The 16,722-nt window shown below is 59.7% G+C and overlaps 2 protein-coding genes across 3 annotated transcripts; one reads left to right on the forward strand and one right to left on the reverse strand.

The window, feature by feature from the left end:
• The first annotated feature begins 124 nt into the window (after positions 1-124).
• PRR7 (proline rich 7, synaptic) lies at positions 125-1,219 on the forward strand. The gene is made up of 2 exons (XM_059417471.1): positions 125-537; positions 741-1,219. Exons 1-2 carry the CDS (start codon positions 126-128, stop codon positions 1,136-1,138), a joined length of 810 nt encoding a protein of 269 aa, XP_059273454.1. The 5' UTR covers position 125; the 3' UTR covers positions 1,139-1,219.
• Positions 1,220-1,962: 743 nt separating this feature from the next.
• Positions 1,963-16,362, reverse strand: DBN1 (drebrin 1). 2 transcript variants are annotated; one of them, XM_059417472.1, is made up of 15 exons: positions 16,104-16,362; positions 11,475-11,530; positions 10,747-10,859; positions 10,491-10,565; positions 10,228-10,374; positions 10,005-10,082; positions 9,594-9,745; positions 9,446-9,509; positions 5,742-5,801; positions 5,536-5,659; positions 4,665-4,802; positions 4,161-4,325; positions 3,042-3,718; positions 2,673-2,775; positions 1,963-2,473 (listed from the first exon to the last, which is right to left on the reverse strand). In XM_059417472.1, the coding sequence occupies exons 1-15, from the start codon at positions 16,187-16,189 to the stop codon at positions 2,403-2,405; spliced, it is 2,109 nt and encodes a 702-aa protein (XP_059273455.1). In that variant the 5' UTR covers positions 16,190-16,362; the 3' UTR covers positions 1,963-2,402. The 2 variants fall into 2 exon arrangements, with proteins under 2 accessions (XP_059273455.1, XP_059273456.1); XM_059417473.1 differs by lacking the exon at positions 4,665-4,802 and having other exon boundaries at positions 16,104-16,358.
• Positions 16,363-16,722: the final 360 nt, after the last annotated feature.

Consider the following 16,722-nt stretch of genomic DNA (forward strand, 5'->3'; position numbering starts at 1 on the left):
CAGCCCCCGGCCGCAGGTCCCCGAGTGACGCTGGCGGCGCCTGGGAGCGTGGCGCGGGCCCGGGGCCACGCAGAGGAGCCCAGTGCCCAGTGAAGCAGCCGAGGACCCGCCGCCCCGCCGCCGCCATGGTTATGTCCCAGGGCACTTACACGTTCCTCACGTGCTTCGCCGGTTTCTGGCTCATCTGGGGTCTCATCGTCCTACTCTGCTGCTTCTGCAGCTTTCTGCGCCGCCGCCTCAAACGGCGACAGGAGGAGCGACTACGTGAGCAGAACCTGCGCGCCCTCGAGCTGGAACCCCTGGAGCTCGAGGGCAGCCTGGCTGGAAGCCCCCCAGGCTTGGCGCCGCCGCCACCACCGCAGCGCGGCCGCCTCGAGGCGCCGGCGCACGCGCATCAGCACGTGCACGTCCACCCTCTGTTGCACCACGGGCCGGCGCAGCCACACGCACACCCGCACGCACACCACCACGCACTTCCGCACCCGCCGCCGGCGCACCTAGCGGTGCCGCCGAGGCCTTGGAGCTACCCACGCCAAGGTAAGTCCAGATCTCCGCCGGGGGGTGGAGGTGCAACGCGGGCCACTAAGGGTGGGCGGGGTCGCTGCTGACAGTGAGGCTTCCACTGGACAGCCTCTCTGGGTATCTTGGAGGAAGCGGGCTGGGCCTGGGGTTGGCAACTGGCCAAGGCCTCCGTAGGGGGACCGGGGGCCTCACCCTTCGGACCGCTTCCTACTCTGCAGCGGAATCGGACATGTCCAAGCCACCGTGCTATGAAGAGGCGGTGCTGATGGCCGAGCCGCCGCCGCCCTACAGTGAGGTGCTCACAGACACGCGCGGCCTCTATCGCAAGATCGTCACACCCTTTTTGAGCCGCCGAGATAGCTCGGAGAAACAGGAGCAGCCGCCGCCCAGCTACAAGCCGCTCTTCCTGGACCGGGGTTACACATCGGCACTGCACCTGCCCAGCGCTCCACGGCCCGCGCCACCCTGCCCTGCGCTCTGTCTGCAAGCGGACCGTGGCCGCCGGGTCTTCCCCAGCTGGACCGACTCCGAGCTCAGCAGCCGCGAGCCGCTGGAGCATGGAGCTTGGCGTCTGCCGGTCTCCATCCCCTTGTTTGGGAGGACTACAGCCGTATAGAAGGGCGCCGGGCGTTCTGGGCCCCACCCGCGCGGACTTGTGGCCTGACTGCGGGGCTTTTTAAATGCTTCCCTTGGACTGCGGGGGGGGGGGGGGGGGGGGATTTCTTACCCCGTTTGTTACATTTTGAGGAAAATAAAGGTGTGTGATCTGGTTTGGTACAAGCGGAGGGGACACCCACTGCTTGCGCCCAAGGTTCTGGTAGCCAGGCATGCCTGGGCCTTGGTGGGACAGAACCTGAGGGCACCTTTTGTCTGCAAACTGGCCTGAGGGTACGGAACCTAAGTTCATAGGCTGGTTCCCCTGGAAGCCCCAGACTTTACCTTTCCTGCCCATCAGATCAAGGTGAGGGTGGCCCCAGTGACCTTGGAGGTGGGAAGAGTTGGGAATTGGGGTCAGGGCAGGCGGCACACCCAAGATCTGCCCCTGGAGGCCCGGAGCCGCAGGCCCGAAGGGATCTGGATTTCTTTATTAACAGACATGAGCACGACCCGTTACAGAAGTTTGTGCTTTCCAAAAAACAGTTACTGAACGTGAAAAAGGAACCCAAGCAAAGAGGGAGGAGTTGGGGAGGGGCCGTCCAAGCCCCGGGCCCCACTGACAGCCCTGACCTGATCAGCGCCTAGGGCCTCCAGCTTGGGACCTGCCCAGCAGGAGGGGGGCAGGAAAGGGCCTGGAAGCTGAGGGGCCCCAGCTGGGCCGACTTCCTTTGGGCCAGGCAGGGAGGGGTCAAGAGATGGGCGGGGAGGGGGTCCCAGGGAGCCAGAGCCCACGAGCCATTTATTGCCATGTTTTAAAATTCGTGCAAAATATCTGAAGCCCTGGACAGAGAATACAAAGTGATATTTTTCCAAGAAACATAAAACTAGGAAAAGAGGTGGGACGTTTTCCCACCAGAGCTCCCCCGACGCCAGGCCCCAGGTAGGGTGAGGCCTCCACCCCGGCCAGCTTGAGTGAGCAGGGAGGACTAAGAGCTACAATCTGGACCGGGCGGGGACTGGGTAGAATTTGCAACAGCGTCTCAACTACCAACGGGAGGAAAACCAGTCAACTGTACAAGTCTCCTATCAACTTTAAAAAAAAGAGAAAAGCTGTAAAAGTCAGGCCCTGTGGGTAAGGAAGCGGCCAAGTCCCGGGCCAGGGCCGGAATCCGGAGTGGGTGCCAGGCGGAGCTGCTGCGAGTGCAGGCGCGGCGGGCCGTCTGGCCAGAGGCCGGCACAGGTGGGCGGCCTTGGCAGGGGCAGCCTGAGGGCGGGTGCCACCGCTAATCACCACCCTCGAAGCCCTCCTCCTCTTCTGGTACTGGGTCTGCATCCCAGCAGGTGATGTCGATTTCTGTGATATTGGGAAGGGAGGGGAGTTAAGGCCCGGCAGATCCACGGCTATGTCCCCCAACCCCTGGGAGCCGTGGCTGTGTGTGTGCAAACACTTGAACCCAGCACCGCCAACCATTGTGTGTGTGGACGTGCGTATGTTCACACCGGAACCCAGCCCCCCTACCGGAATTCTTCCCATCTCCCACCCCAGTACTCACCTGGAGGTTTGTTGTAGAACACAGGTGGCGGGGCCTTTGCGCAGAGCTCTTCCGATTGGGCGAACTCCTCCTCCTGTGATTGGCTGAAGTACCCCTCACTGGCCTGCAGGAGGAAAGCTCCAGGTCACTGGGTCCCACCCAGGAGGACTAGGGCTGACCTACCAGGCCTGAGCTCGTTTCCCCAGCAACCAGTGATTCCATCAGTGGTTTCCAGGGAAACATATGCCTGCCTTGACAAAAAAGCAAAGCAGGCCCAAGGAGGAAGTACTGTATGGAGCTTCCCTCCAGTAATGTGGGTGACAGAGAAAGGGTGTACCCCCTGCTAGAAGCCCTCCCATCAACCCTTCCACCAGGCTGTCCCTGCCCCACCTGAGTCCCCTCCTTCTGGGTGGTCTCGCCATTGGTCAGCAGGTGGGGCTCTGGCTCTGGCTCCAGCTCTGGCTCCTGATCCAGCTCCTCTAGAGCCGAGGGCAGAGTTGGGACCTGGGGGGAAGCTAGGGGCTCCCCTTCTATTTCCTCCTCTGGGTCACAGAAGGTAGCTGGCGGCTCAGGCAGCTCATCAAAATTGAGAAGATTGGCACAGCCTTTGCCTGCCAGTGGCAGTGGCTCCTCAGCCCCCTCATCTAGCAGGGGGACCTCTGCCAGAGTGACCTCGGCACCCAAGGGAGGTGTGGGCACCCTAGGCTCAGCCTGGGCTGTGGAGGCCTCTTCCCCATTGCCAGGCCATAGGTCAATGAGGCTGGCCGTGGCGGGAGTGACAGTGTGGGCAACAGTGGTGTCAGCAGTGGCAGTATCGGTTTCAATGGCATCAGCGGCCGGGGCGTCAGCTGCGGCGGCGTTGGCCACGGCAGGTTCCAGAGGGGCAGCCAGGACAGCCTGCTCTGGAGACGTGAACATCAAGTCCTCCGTGGGGCTGCGCTGCCCCGGGGAAGGCTCCGGTGCCTGTGGGGGCTCCTCCGTGGGGCTGGCCCAGGACTCAGGGGCTGCTGATCTGGCCTCTTGGCTGGTCTCTTCACTATCCAGGCTGGGCCCAGGCTCCTGGGTCTCTGTCAGAGCACACATGGAGGATAGGCATGTGGTCAGCATCCTGGGAAAGGACGCAGGCCTGGGGCAGCCACCCTACTCTACTCAGCCCACCCACTGAGGAGTCACCGGCTTCCAGAATTGAAGGCTTCCACTAAGAGCTCCACACAGAGCGCCTTCCAGCACACCCCCTGGGCCCTGCAGCCCCCTTTATCTCCTCAAGTCTTCAATCTGCTCGGCAGCGCCAGGAGGAAGGACGATCCCCACTGCAGGGAGAACCGCTGAGGTCGAGAGACAGCAGGTTGGACCGCAACACCAGGGCTCCTCCCGGCCACAGCCACCGCAAGACACTCTGGGTGGCGGCGGAGGGCTCAGATCCCTGAGTTGTCACCATGGCCCCATGGGGGTGCCACCCCAGGGACTGGTGGGAGCCCCAGGGCAGCTAGGGTGTAGCCCCTCACTCACCTTGAGGGGGTGGCGGTGGCAGTGGCGGAGGCTGCGAGGATGTGACCTCATCCAGAGCCCGCTCAATCTGTTCGGCAATAGGGGTAGAAGCCGTGCTGGAGTCCGATGGGCTCCGGGTGGGGATGGGGGTAGGGGCCATCCTCCGGTGGCTGTCCAGGTGGCTGCCTGTGAAACAAAGCCCCAGGCTGGTCAGGGAGGGCCAGGGAGCCAGGTGGGACCAGGACTGTCCACATTGGGGTCTGGCCAGCACCTCCTGTGTGGAGTCTGGGTGGGGGCTGGGAGCCCCCCCAGGCCCCTCAGGGGCCAGACCACAGCTCCAAATCCTATAAGCCAGGCCCCTTGGGGCCAGAGCCCCTTCAGGGCCAAGGGAAAGAGGCAGGTAGTACCTGCTCTGGGGGCAAACACCGGAGATCAGCGGTCAGGCTAGGGGAGTGAGGGTGGGGGCACTGCTGGGAAGCGGGGCCCTCCTTACCCCTCCCACTGAAGCCTGGGGCTGCTACCTACATGGGAGGGAGGAAGAGAGGTTTGGGGTGCGGTGACAGGTGATATAGGGAAAGGGAGTCCGTGGAGGGGAGGAGGAGGAAGAGGAGGAGGAGGAAGGCCCACTGTCCGATGCCTTTATGAAAGGGCAGTACGGACGACCTGCCGAGAGAGACAGACAGAGAGAGACAGAGGACAAGAGAGGGTCAGTCTCCCCCACCCCCGCCCCAAGGCCTCACCCGCCCCCAGAGCTGGCCCTAGAAGTCCAAAGTGCCTTCAGCTAGGGCACAAAATCAGCCATACTAGGCCACAGCCTCAAGCCATCAGACGACTCCCCCCAGCGCCAGGCACACACAACAATGAGCCTGCCACACCAAGCCAGCCTCTAAGCATCACGGGACAGCGGGCCCCACCCCTGGAACCCCAGCACAGGGCCAAGCACACAGCAGGGGCAAACACGCAGAGCAGCGGATGGAGTGGAAGGGTGCTTTGTGGAGGGAGGTGGAAGCTGCGCTGGGCGCTGGTTCCAGGCTGCTTAAACTCAGGCCTAGGGTCAGAGCCTGCCCCACATGCACCCGCAGCCCTTTAGGCAAGACCTAGTTCAACCCCAGTGGGGCAGCTCCCTGCAGCCAGGGGGGTGCCTCAGCCCATGCCAGAACTGCCCAGACGACCTCCAGCACTGCCCACTGCTCAGCCGAGGCCAACACCGACCCCGGCCTGAGCCCCTCTCGGTCCTGCCACCGTGGAACCGGTGGGTGAAAGCACACTCAGTGAATGGCCTTGCCTTCTCCAAGGGGTCCTTGGGCAAGGCTTCCCTTCCAAGAAAGAGTCGCAGAGAGGCTCAGGCCCCAAACCTGAGAAGTTGGGGTCAGGTGGGGGTGGGACCTGGGACTACCTGGCCGGTGGTTGAAGGGTGAGGGTGCATCGCAGCTGCCTGCAGAGGCCGATGCAACTCGTTCCTGCTGCTTGAAGAATTCCCGCGGGTTGTCAGGCCGCTGGGCAATAATGGCCGCTGCCTCCTAGGGGCACGGAGGAAGGGTGAGGGCAGGCCCAGAGGAGGTGAGCCCTGCTCACCTCACTCGCCCTCTTCCCAGCTCTCACCTCTACCTCCGATTCAGACTTCTTCATCTGGGTTTCTTCCTCCTCATCCCGCTGGTCACCCTGGAAACCAAATGGACAGTGTCCTGGGCACCCCACTCCCCCTGAGCTGTTGGCTGCTTTACAGGCCCCACGTTTTCTCCACAACCTGGCAGGAAGGGGCCTCGTGGTGGCACCTCTGGCTCCCTGCACTAGCCGGTCACGTAGCTCCTTCTTTCCACCTGCAAAGCCCTGGGCCACCTCATCTCCAGCTCAGACAGGCCCCTGCGTACCTCGCTCAACTCCTCCTGCTCCTTCACCCCCAGATCTGACCAGGCATCCAGGACCATTCAGGAGCCCTCCCTGCTTTGTACCCAAGTGCTCTTGGGCCTCCTACTCCAGCACCCAGTCAACCACACCCCCATCACTGCTGCCCTGATCCTGGCATCATGACCAAGGGCTTCTCACTAGCCACCTGTCCCTCGCTCTCCTCTCGTACAAGATCTTTCCAAAATCCACATCAGACCAGGATCTTTTCTAGCTCAACATCACCAGTATAGTGAGTACTTGCTCGGCCCACAGACAGCTTTTGTTTTGCCAGTATGGTATTTTAAAAACATATTAGTTGTTACCATTTAAAAATCAGGAGTTTCATACCAAAATCAGGATCTCCCAATTTCTCTTCTAATGCCAGAAGTCCTGGCCACAGTGGACACACCCCAAAGCAACTATTGGCCAGAGCTGTGCTGCAGGAACCCTGACCCCAGGCACATGCTGTCCCGCTCACTGCAGTCCCCATCATTCCCTATTGCACTGTACCAGCTAACTACACTGCAGTTTTGAGGCTGCTACCCCAGCAGTAAATGTAGATGGGGCCCCTTGTTTGTCTCATGTCCCCTTTCCCCTTGTCTGATCTAGCCTGTCACCTCTCTAACACCCGCCTCCTGCCCTGACTCACCCACACACCCTGTAGCATGATGTGGTCACAGTTCCTGGAACAGGCACGCCATTTCCCCCCTCCACGCCTTCGCACAGGAGCTCAAAGCTCTCCTGCCCCAAATTCCCATCTCCCATGCCAGGTCCAGCTCTTCCCGCTTCCAGCCTCAGTGTGAACACTGCCTCCTGGGGAAGAGGTCCCTAGCCTATTTGGGTCTCCACGAGGTGGTCCAGGCACACACTGCAGAGTACACTGTATCTTAACTTCCTTTTTCTGGGATCCTTGCCCCATCCTCCGTGTGTGACAAGGACTGAGCAGTCAGATCTGTGTCTCAGTGGCCAGAGGCATGTGGTGGCACATGTCAGTGGAATGTGCTTGCTCAACCGAATTCACGACAGCCAAGCTTCTGGATCAGTGCAGCTCCTGCCGCGAGTGTGGCAAATGGGGCACGAGGGGCTGAGGCCAAGGGGGGAAGAAGCTGCAGGTAAGGTGGGGGGAGTCGCAGGGCTTCTTTGTTTTGCGCCCGTAACCTAAAACTTAAGCTTTTCTCTCAGGATAATTTAAGACAGTGACCCTTCCAGGTACCTGCCTCAAGAGTTGTCCCTCCAACTACAGCTTTGAGTCTTCCAGAACGAGATCTCAAGTCCTCCTCCTACCTAGCTCTCTCCTTCCAATCAAATTTCCCTTGCTCCTCAGCCCACTGGGCTCCAGTCAGGCCCCTTGCCTTCCCATAAATTATATCCCACCAGCCTCTGCTGGTATTCCAGCCCTGCCTGGGGGACCTCACCGGATTCCTCTGCCTCATTCAGAAAAAGGACTGGAGGCAAGCTCACCACAAAACCTGAACTACCAACAAAGAGCAAAACATTGAAACAAATTAGGGCTACAGGGTGGAAAGTGAGATCAGTACACTAATCAGAGGGTCAAAAGCTCTGCTGTGCCCTAGCATTTTCAGATACATGAGAGCTCCCTGGCAGCCCAGGCAAAATGGGAACTCAGACAAGGCAGGCAATTCTTCACAGAGAAAAGAAAGCAGAACAACAGCTTAAGCAACAGGAAAGCATTTTATGGTTCTAAATTCCAAAGTTCTCACATGGGACCTTCTTAAGAGGGCCTGAAGTTGTAGGGTACCACACTGACCTGCTAGAACATCCATAGTCACTGTCATATGAGCCACACTTGAAGGGCTAGATGAGACTAATAATGGCACGAGACTTTAAGACTTTGCCTGAAACTCTGACAACTGCTGAAGAGTGATCACTTCAGGGAGTCACCATACTAGTTTATCAGGCTTTGTGTGTGTGTGTGTGTGAAAATTTCTGTCAAAATAAGCTTTTTCAAAGTGGACTCGCTTTGAATGGATAAACAAAATGTGGGCATACATACAATGGAATATTATTAGCCTTAAAAAGGAAAACATTCTGAGGCGCCTGGGTGGCTCAGTTGGTTAAGCTCTGCCTTCAGTTCGGGTCATGATCCTGGGGTCCTGGGATTGAGTCCCACATCAGGATCCCTGCTCAGTGGAGAGCCTGCTTCTCCCTCTGTATGCTGCTTCCCCTGCTTGTGTGCACTCTCTCTCTCTCAAATGAATAAATAAAATCTTTAAAAAAAAAAAAAAAGGAGGACATTCTGTCATGTGGATGAACCTTAAAAACACTGTACTAAGTGAAATAACCTGGTCACAAAAGGAAAAAAAAAATCACGATTCCATTCAAATGAGGTACTTAAGAGTAATCAAATTCACAGAAAGCAGAAAGGCAGCTGCCAGGGGCCTGGGGGAGGAGAGAATGAGGATGGAGTGTTTAATGTGGACAGAGTTTCAATATGCGAAGATTGAAAAAAAAAATCTGGAAATAAACAGTGATGACGGTTGTACAAAGTGAATTTGTTGGGAACCTTAACGCCACTGAACCGTACACTTAAAAATGGTCAAGAAGGCACATTTTACGGACATTTTGGCACGATTTAAAATAAACTTGCTTTATCAGTTACTTTTATGAAAAGTCTTGCCCCCCTAATGAACACTTAAAGTTGGAGCTCACTATCCACTCACCGTCCCCACCACCAGGGCTGGTGTGACTGTAGGGAACTGTAACAGCCACTTCCAGCCAGGGGCTGCAGGGCTGTCTGGCCTCCGCCCTCCCAGCCTCCTGTCTGGTTCCTCATGGCACAACTGGCCAGCACAGCCCCAGCCAGATAACTGGCCGCCTCCCAGTCGGAACTCTACCATGCTCCCACCTGAATGACCTCAGCTCCGAAATACAAAATTCCATTCAAAGCATGAAGACTCAACTCCAGTGTGACTTTGTTGGCCATGCCAAGGTGTGGAGGCCAGACAGCACCCTTCGAACGACACCCACGTGTGCACAGATGCTCCCAAGGCTGGCCCGAACTCAGTCATGTGGCTCTGCAGCACAACTGCAGTGGGACTCAGGCCTCCAGCCCCCCAAGTGCAGTAAGTGTGTCTACTTCATTCCAAGCCTCTTAGGCTCCAAGGGGGGTGGGGCTGGTCAGTGAGGGTCTAGGTCAGGGTAGATTTTCTCTATCAGTCTACAGAATAAGCTTCTTCAAGGAGGTCTCTTTCCACAGCCAGGGACTAGAGACCTCCATGGTCAGGTGACTGGCCTGATACTCTAGGACACTCTGTGCCCATGCAGAGGTACTCCGAACACCCAGAACTGTCCCCAAGCCACTGATAACCATGCCTCCGAGACCTCCTGCCAAGACCCAAGCACCCAGGGACCGTTCTCACTTTTCACCAGAAGATGGGGAGCCCTGGCCAGAAACTTACAAAGATCGACTGCTCCTTCAACCGCCGCTTGGCCTCCTCGGCTTCTAAAGTCTGCTGTTTCCTCCTGGAATGATAAGCCGGCATGCACACCTTAGGGTGGGTCCGCACGAGGCCTGGCACAGGTGGCGTAAGGTGGGGCAGGGCCAACCTGTGCTCCTCGATCTGCTGTTCCCGCTCTCGGTAGCGCCGTTCCCGCTCCTCCTGCTCCTGCCGTTCCTGCTCCATCCGCTCTTGCTCAAACCTGAGTCTCTCATCCAGGGCCTTCTTTCGCTCCTCCTCCTTCCTCAGCTCTTCCTCCTTCTGCAACCCCCCATACCAAGGCAGTGCAGGCCCTGAGCTGGGGCCCGCCCCCACCCCTCCAACCCACCCTGACCTAGGACCGGAAGGTTCTGGGAACTACGCCTTATGGGCTAAGCCAAAACGACTCCCTCTTTCAGCTGGGGTAGCGCACAAGGTGGGACACATGAGCAAGGGACTTGGGGACAGAGGCCAGATCTGTGCCTTGGGGTGGGATCAGGGAGGGGCAGCTCAGCCTGAAAGCTGGGGCCGGGGTCCACACCTTGGCCTGCTCCCAGAACTGCTCACGGTTAATCCGCTTCATTTCCACAGCTGCATCAGTTTTCTGATAGGTAGTGCCCTGCAGAGTCAAACAGCTTGGCATGAGTGAGGAAAACGGGCTGAGTGCTCTGGGAGCTCCCCTTCACAAAAGGGTGAAGATGAACAGGCACAGAGGAGGCAGGGGAAGCCCTGGTAGGGCTGGCCTGCCCCAGGCACACACTGACCACCGGCTCGGCGTTCTCATCCTCACGCAGCCGCAGCCGGTGCAGCACAGGGCTAGAGAGCCGCGCCAGCCCGTTGGAGAGCCGTTGCCCGATGGCACCCGCATCTATGTCTTCCACACTGCTGGCATTCACAATCACATCGACACCCTGCAGCAGGAAGGTGTATTCAGGTAGCATGGCTCTATCCCGTGACCCCCCACCAGCAGAGAGACACTGCCCTGGGGGTCTGGCCCCGCCCCCACAAGTCCTAGCCCCACTCGCACCTGGAAGAACTCAGCCACCTTAGCCACATGGCTGGCACAAGCGCATTTTCGGGCATCAGGCACATCTTCACCAACCTGCAAAGTACCCAACAAAGAGGGGGTTGGGAAAAAAACAAGAGGGGGCACCAGCCTGAGAGCCTGGGTTGTCTTCCCCAGGGACTAGTGTGGCTCTCTCTGGTGGCGTCAGTAGGTGAAGTGGGGAGAGGGGCAAGTGTCCTGGGGCCTTCCCTCCCCTCCCCAGCCCGCGGCTGCATACCCAGTTGATGAGCACGTATTTGGGCAGAGCAGCCTGGGAATCCTTGACGCTGCAGAAGCCGTACATCACCTTCTGGTTCTCAAAGTGGCCGGAAAGCTCCTGCAGACCCCCATCTGGGGGAATAAGGAGGGTATCAAGCCAGACTCCCCATCTCCTGAACCCTTGCCCTGCAAAGGGCCTAGAACCTGAAGGAAAGACTCCTCTCATGGGCTCTGCAAGCACACCCAGAGATCTGGAGGTCCCGCAGCTCTGTGCTGCTGTGAGACAGGGACAACAGGCAGCAGCAAGCTTTGTCTGAATCCCCCAGGGCCCGATTTAGGACCAAGGAAGTGTTTGTTCTTCACACACCCCATGTCTCACTTTTCGCACATCATCACCTCTCACACAGTGCTATGCCCAGTGAGGTAAAATAAAACTCTTGGGCTCTGGAGAAAGTGGATGTGATCTGGGCCATCCTTGCCAGGCCCCTTCCCTCCTAGCTATGTGACTTTGAGCAAGTCACTCTCCGTTTCTGAAGCTCAGTCTTCTCATAATCAAAGAGCAAGCATGGCTCCCTCCCTCCCTCCCTACCCTGGGGATCTTTGGGGTGGCTGGAGGAAGGACACAGGCAGACAAGTGTGGGTCTGCTGGCTGCAGGCAGGGAGATGGCCCAGAGCCAGGAGGGTGGGAAAGAAAACAACCGGAGGAGGGGGCGGAGAGGAAGGCAGAGGAATGGCTGGAATTCTTACCTCCTGATGCTGCGAGCTTGAGGTCATCTGAGCCATCCTCATATGTGTACAGGGCCCTGGGGAGAGGGAGGGATGGCTCAGAGTACTGACAGGGCCCAGGCTGCCAATTTGGGCGGGGATGGCTCTGGAGAGGAGGAGGGACCCAGGAGGCAGGACAGGAGTAGGGGTTCTGGTCTAGCGCTGCCATGTCATCATGATAGCAGGGCTAGGCCCCAGTTCTGGCTGAAGCCCCATGGGGGGGGGCAGCCTGGGTCTTTGTAGAGGGAGGCGAGAGTCAGGTGGGGAATAGGCAAGGGGGCAGAAATCACTGCCTGGTTGCTGGCTTTGAGGGAGCCCATGTGTCCCATTCTCAGAGCTCGGGCCCTGGCAGCCTACAACCCAGTGAGCGGGTGTGAGATGGAGACTCCAAGGCGACGGTTCCTTGGTTACCGTTCCCTGGCTACCAGGATCCTCAGCCCCCATTGGCCAGCGCGGGGAACCTACCTGGCGTGTTCTCAGTACCCACGACCCCTCCCCCCAAGGCAAGGAAGGGGGAGGAGAACCTGGTGCTCTCTTTGCTGGGCATCCCTTGGTAACCATGACAACTTGGCAATTGGCAAATGACGGGCCCACCCTAGCCACATTCTCCTGAACACAAAGGACCCTGGGGACATGCCCTTGGCCTCAACCTCTGCCTCTCAGAAATGGGGATGAGGTCACCGCAGTCACTCTCTTCACTCTTGCCCAGCCTCAGACCCCCGGTGGGAATGTTCTCCTGGCCTCCCAGTCCCAGGCCTCTGCCAGAGCTCAGGCGGCCTTGGCCTCCTGGGAATGCTGGCCTTTCCTTCTGCCTTAGTTTCACCAGAAAGCTGACCCTAGGAGCCTTCCTCCTTCCTCTTCCTCCCTAGCTTTTTCTGCCCTGGCTCCCCGCCACCCCCCAGCGGCACTGGCAAAGCACCCACTTCATGGAAGGGAAGGCAGAGACGTCTCCTCCTGGGAACCCAGTGGAGCAAGGGTGAGGGGCCGTGTCCCAGAGGCTCAGGAGGTATCAAGCCCCTTCCACATGCTTTCCTTTCCTACTTCCAGAACAGGCAGAGGAGGGTGGGGGTTAGAAGGAGAGACAGGGTGGCGGAGAAGAGAATGGGAGGGAGAACCCGGGAGAGGGGGACGAAGAGAAGGGAAAGGAATGAAGTGAAGGGATGAAGAGAAAGATGAAAGAGGGAGGAGGGGGCGGGGGTGGAGAAGGAGGAGGAGGGAGGAGAGGGCGGAGGCAAGGAAAGGAGGGCCTGGCTCAGTTTCAGATGAGGTCAGCACAAGTCATTGTCGGGGCCAAATGATCCCCAGCCCCCACCCCACCCCCCTTCTCCGGGAGCCCTCCCTCCGGAAAGGGACACAGGTGGGCCGTGGGGCTGGGAAGCTCCTGGTCCAACTGTTGCCTGGGCCCCAACCCTGGCAGCTGCCTCCCTGCACAGCTGTCCCACCACCTGTCTGGCTATCCTAACCACCACTGGGAACAAAGGGCCCTCAGAGAAGCAGGGGTCTGCCCCTCTCCATGCCACAGACCAGAAACAGAGGCAGAACTCAAAGACCCTGGTTGCCAGACACTGCTCTAGGTAGCACACCCCCGTGGGACAACTCGTCAGCCTCTCTGAGGGCCAGGAACACCAGCCCTGCCAAGGACCCCTTGCACGCTCAACCCTTGCCTACCCACCTCTGGGCAACTTTTTCTGCTAACTGTTACAGTCCTTGCTTGGCAGAAACAATACCTAAGTTCAAAGCCTTTAGCAGACCTTCAAATCCTGACCTCTGCCCCTGCCCGCCTTTCCAACCAGACCTCCAGATCCATATTAAACACTTGGGATTGCTGCATGGTTCCCTAATCACAAACACAAGTGGACAAGTTTCCCACCAGAGAGCCTCTGGCTATGTGGTTCCCTCCAGAGAAGGGCCAGACCTACTTCTCTACCTCAGGGCGCCCCCCCACCCCCTGCTGAAATCCTTAGGCACCCAGTACCAGCTCCCAAGGAAGTCCTGCCCTAAGCTGCCCCTCCTTAGAACACCCACCATACCCCAGCATGGATGGCAAGAAGCCTCTGAGCCCATCGCAGATCTCATTAGATCTGAGCTTCCAAACACATCAGAGGCAGCCCAGGCCTGAATGAGTAGGAACTGGTGAAACCACAAGGTATCAGGATGGGGGGCCCAGGAATCTACATGTCTCTTTAGCTTCAACCCCTCGAGATAGACAATGCCTCTAACTGTAAGCTGGGTGAAGCAGAGATAGCTGATTCAGACAGTTGACACCTCTCACTCACTGGGTCCCGGGGCCAGCATAAGACAGCCCCCGTAAATATCCACGATATTGACACCAACTCGCAGAAGAAACTGCGCAGGCCAGGGACACTGAGCGAGGGTGAGGTGGGGCTGGAATGTAGCCACTGCATTCAGGGAGATCCTGCATTCAGCTGAGGTGGGGGGACCAAAGGCAGGTGAACCCCTCAGGACAATTCTACTCTCAGCATGTTGGAGTTGGAAGTGCCCTGGGGGTCCCAGATAGGGCAGAGTCCTATCCCTGCTTTCTCTTTTCAAGAGGTCCAGAGAGGAGGAGACCCTTGTGTGTGGTCAACACAGTGAGTAGTTGGAGCAACAGTCCATTTCAAAGCCTCTGCCACCTAGAAGTGAGCTCCCCCTAGGAGGCAAGGTACAGGAGGGCAGTGCCCATGCCCCTGACCAAGATAGCAACTGTACCCAAGATGCTCTCCTTTGGTCTCTGAGTGTAGGGTCTGCCCCTGCGTCTTAAGACTCCACTGTACCCCTGGCTCTGTACTGGGCACTGGGAGTACTCATGCCCCACTCTGCAGGATGGGACACTCACACCCTTTTTACAAAATGCTATCCAGGCCCTCGGGATTGACCAAATGTGTGCATGTGCAAGGGTGTGTGTGTGTGTGTGTCCCACACACAACCCAGATGGGGGGTGACGCATGCCAGTGATGAATAACTTGCTTTGGCCACATGGATGCTGCTAGGAGGTAGGAGCCCAGGCTCCAGCTAAGTAGGAGATGGCCCAGCAGTGGCTGTGTTTCCCTGCACTGGGCTGCCAGAGGTTAGAGGGAAATGGGGTGATGGTAGACAGTAACCACCAGACCAGAGGGTGAGAGAGGGGTGTTAAGGCAAGCTGTGCCTCTCTGCAGGCAAGGCCCCTACCCCAAGCCTAGCTCCTCCACCAGGCCAAGCTGGCCACTTGCCCTGAACTCCTCCCATGATCTCAGCCCCCTTGGGGCAGGGCTGGGACAACGGGTGGGCCGCCTGCCGGCTTAGCCTGTGCTGGCCTCTCCTGTGACTGACCCGCAGGACATGAGAGCTTGTCTCCCGCGTCCATCCCTCCAGGCCTGGCTGTCCGCCAGTGCTGCAGTACCTTGGCATGGACGCCTGGCCATCTTGCCCCGCCTCCAGCCCCCAGGTCAGTGTCCCTACCTAACTGCCCTCCTGGGATAAGGGTGAAGCCAGCCCCAGTGAGGTCCCTCAGACCTATCCTCACTCTGTGCCTCAGTTTCCCGCCTCCCAAGAGAAGATCAGTCCTAGAGAAGAGAACGGGCACCTGTCCCAGGACAGAGTATTTTGGGAGAAGAGGATTACTGAATGGGGCAGTGTGGGACCCCTTTGCTTCCACCCCCCACCTTCGGAACTCCAGCCCAAGAGCAGGTGGTCCAATCGCTCCCACAGCTCTGGGGAAGGGGGAGAGGGTAGCTCAGCTTTTCCCCCACCAGGTTGCTGAGAGCCTCTGGCCACTGGGCCACGAGGCTTAGGGGCTCACTGGATCTACTCACTCTCTCATGCCTCTTTCGGGGCTCCCTCCACACTTGTGTGCCTGAGAGCTCTCCTTCAGGGACCCCAGTTGGCCACCTAGCCAGGCAGTTCAGTCCCTGTGGTATCTCTCAGCCCGGCTGTCTAGTCCCCGCAATCCCCTTCGGGGTCGGGGAGAGGAGGACTCATCTCTGCCTCCTCCGCGACCCCTGAGGGGAACAGGAGTCGCTTGGTGGTTGCTATGTGGAAATGAACGTCTTTCCATCACACCCCAACTCCGAGAGGCCCCCCAGTGGGCGGGGCGCCCCGGCCCCCAGCCCGCTCGGCTCCTCCCCCGCCCTAGCTTTCCTTTGTGCTGTGGCCGGGCCGGGCTGGGCCAGGCAGGCTGCGCTGGCTCCGCTGGCTTGGTCCCCGCCTCGTCCCCTCCCGGTCCTCGCCCGCTCGAAGGTGGCGAAGGTGCCCTTGGCCGCCCCGTGCACACCTGTCCCCCGGGCCCAGGGCGGGAGGGCAGAGGGCGGGGGATGGGCTTCCGCAGGGTCATGCGGCCCCGGGCCACACATCTGGAACCTGCATCTCTCCGGCCGGCGTCCGGCCACCGCTCCCACCGCGCAACTGGGACCGCCTGTGGGCGCTCGGGGCCCGGCAGTGCCCCGCCTGGCCCGGCCCGGCCCCTCCCCCGGCGCGCACAAAGGCAGCCCCTCCCTGGCCCTCCCGGGCCGTTGCACCATTTCGGGGTCTCCCCCTCCCTTCTTGGCTGCAGGGCGGCGGAGCCGGGTGGAAACAAAGGCGCGGCGGCGGCGGCGCGGGGACAAAGGGGCCGGGGGGCGGGGGCGGGGGGCTCACCAGTCGGCCGCGCTCTCCTCCCGAATCACCTCCTCGTACGCCGCCAGCAGCTCCAGGCGGTGGCCGCTGAAGCTGACGCCGGCCATGCTGCTGGCCGGACCGAGGCCGAACGGACAGACGCACAGACGGACGGACGTCCAGTGGAGGAGGGAAGGAAAGAAGGAGTCGCCGCCGCCGCCGCCTCGAAGCCTCTGCAGCGTTGCGAGCGGAGCGAGCCAGCGGCCGGGGGAGGGGAGCCGGCCGGCGGGGGGCGGGGGGCGCAGGCTCCGCCCGGCTCGCTCCCTCCGCGCGCTCGGTCCTAGCGCCGCCCTTGCCCGGCCCAGGGGGAGGGCCGCCCCCCCTTCCCGGCCTGCCCCGGGGCGCCCCCACGCCCCTCACCCACCGCCCCTGCGCGCTGCGCCCCGCAGCGGATCTGCCCTTCCGCTCCCCAGGCGCGTCTCACCCACGTCCCAAACCCTCGCCTACCGTGTTCCCGACGTGGGCGCTCACCCTCTTCCCCAGCCCCATACCCCGCGGCGACCCCACCTCACCAAGATTCCTGTCTGCAGCCACTACCCGGGCCCAGCGTCACCCCTCTTCCTTTCCAGCTGCTGATCCCAGTCCCAAATCCACTTCATTC

Source organism: Mustela nigripes, chromosome 12 (assembly GCF_022355385.1).
Source record: "Mustela nigripes isolate SB6536 chromosome 12, MUSNIG.SB6536, whole genome shotgun sequence".
NCBI classification, from domain to species: Eukaryota; Metazoa; Chordata; class Mammalia; order Carnivora; family Mustelidae; genus Mustela; species Mustela nigripes.

Coding starts and splice junctions, on each gene's coding strand:
- DBN1 (XM_059417472.1), bottom strand. CDS start 16,189: ATGGCCGGCGTCAGCTTCAGCGGCCACCGCCTGGAGCTGCTGGCGGCG. Junction 11,531..16,103: donor GAGGAGAGCGCGGCCGACTG/GTGAGCCCCCCG, acceptor CCCTCTCCCCAG/GGCCCTGTACACATATGAGG. Junction 2,776..3,041: donor CCCAGAAGGAGGGGACTCAG/GTGGGGCAGGGA, acceptor TTCCTCCTGCAG/GCCAGTGAGGGGTACTTCAG.
- PRR7 (XM_059417471.1), top strand. CDS start 126: ATGGTTATGTCCCAGGGCACTTACACGTTCCTCACGTGCTTCGCCGGT. Junction 538..740: donor TTGGAGCTACCCACGCCAAG/GTAAGTCCAGAT, acceptor CCTACTCTGCAG/CGGAATCGGACATGTCCAAG.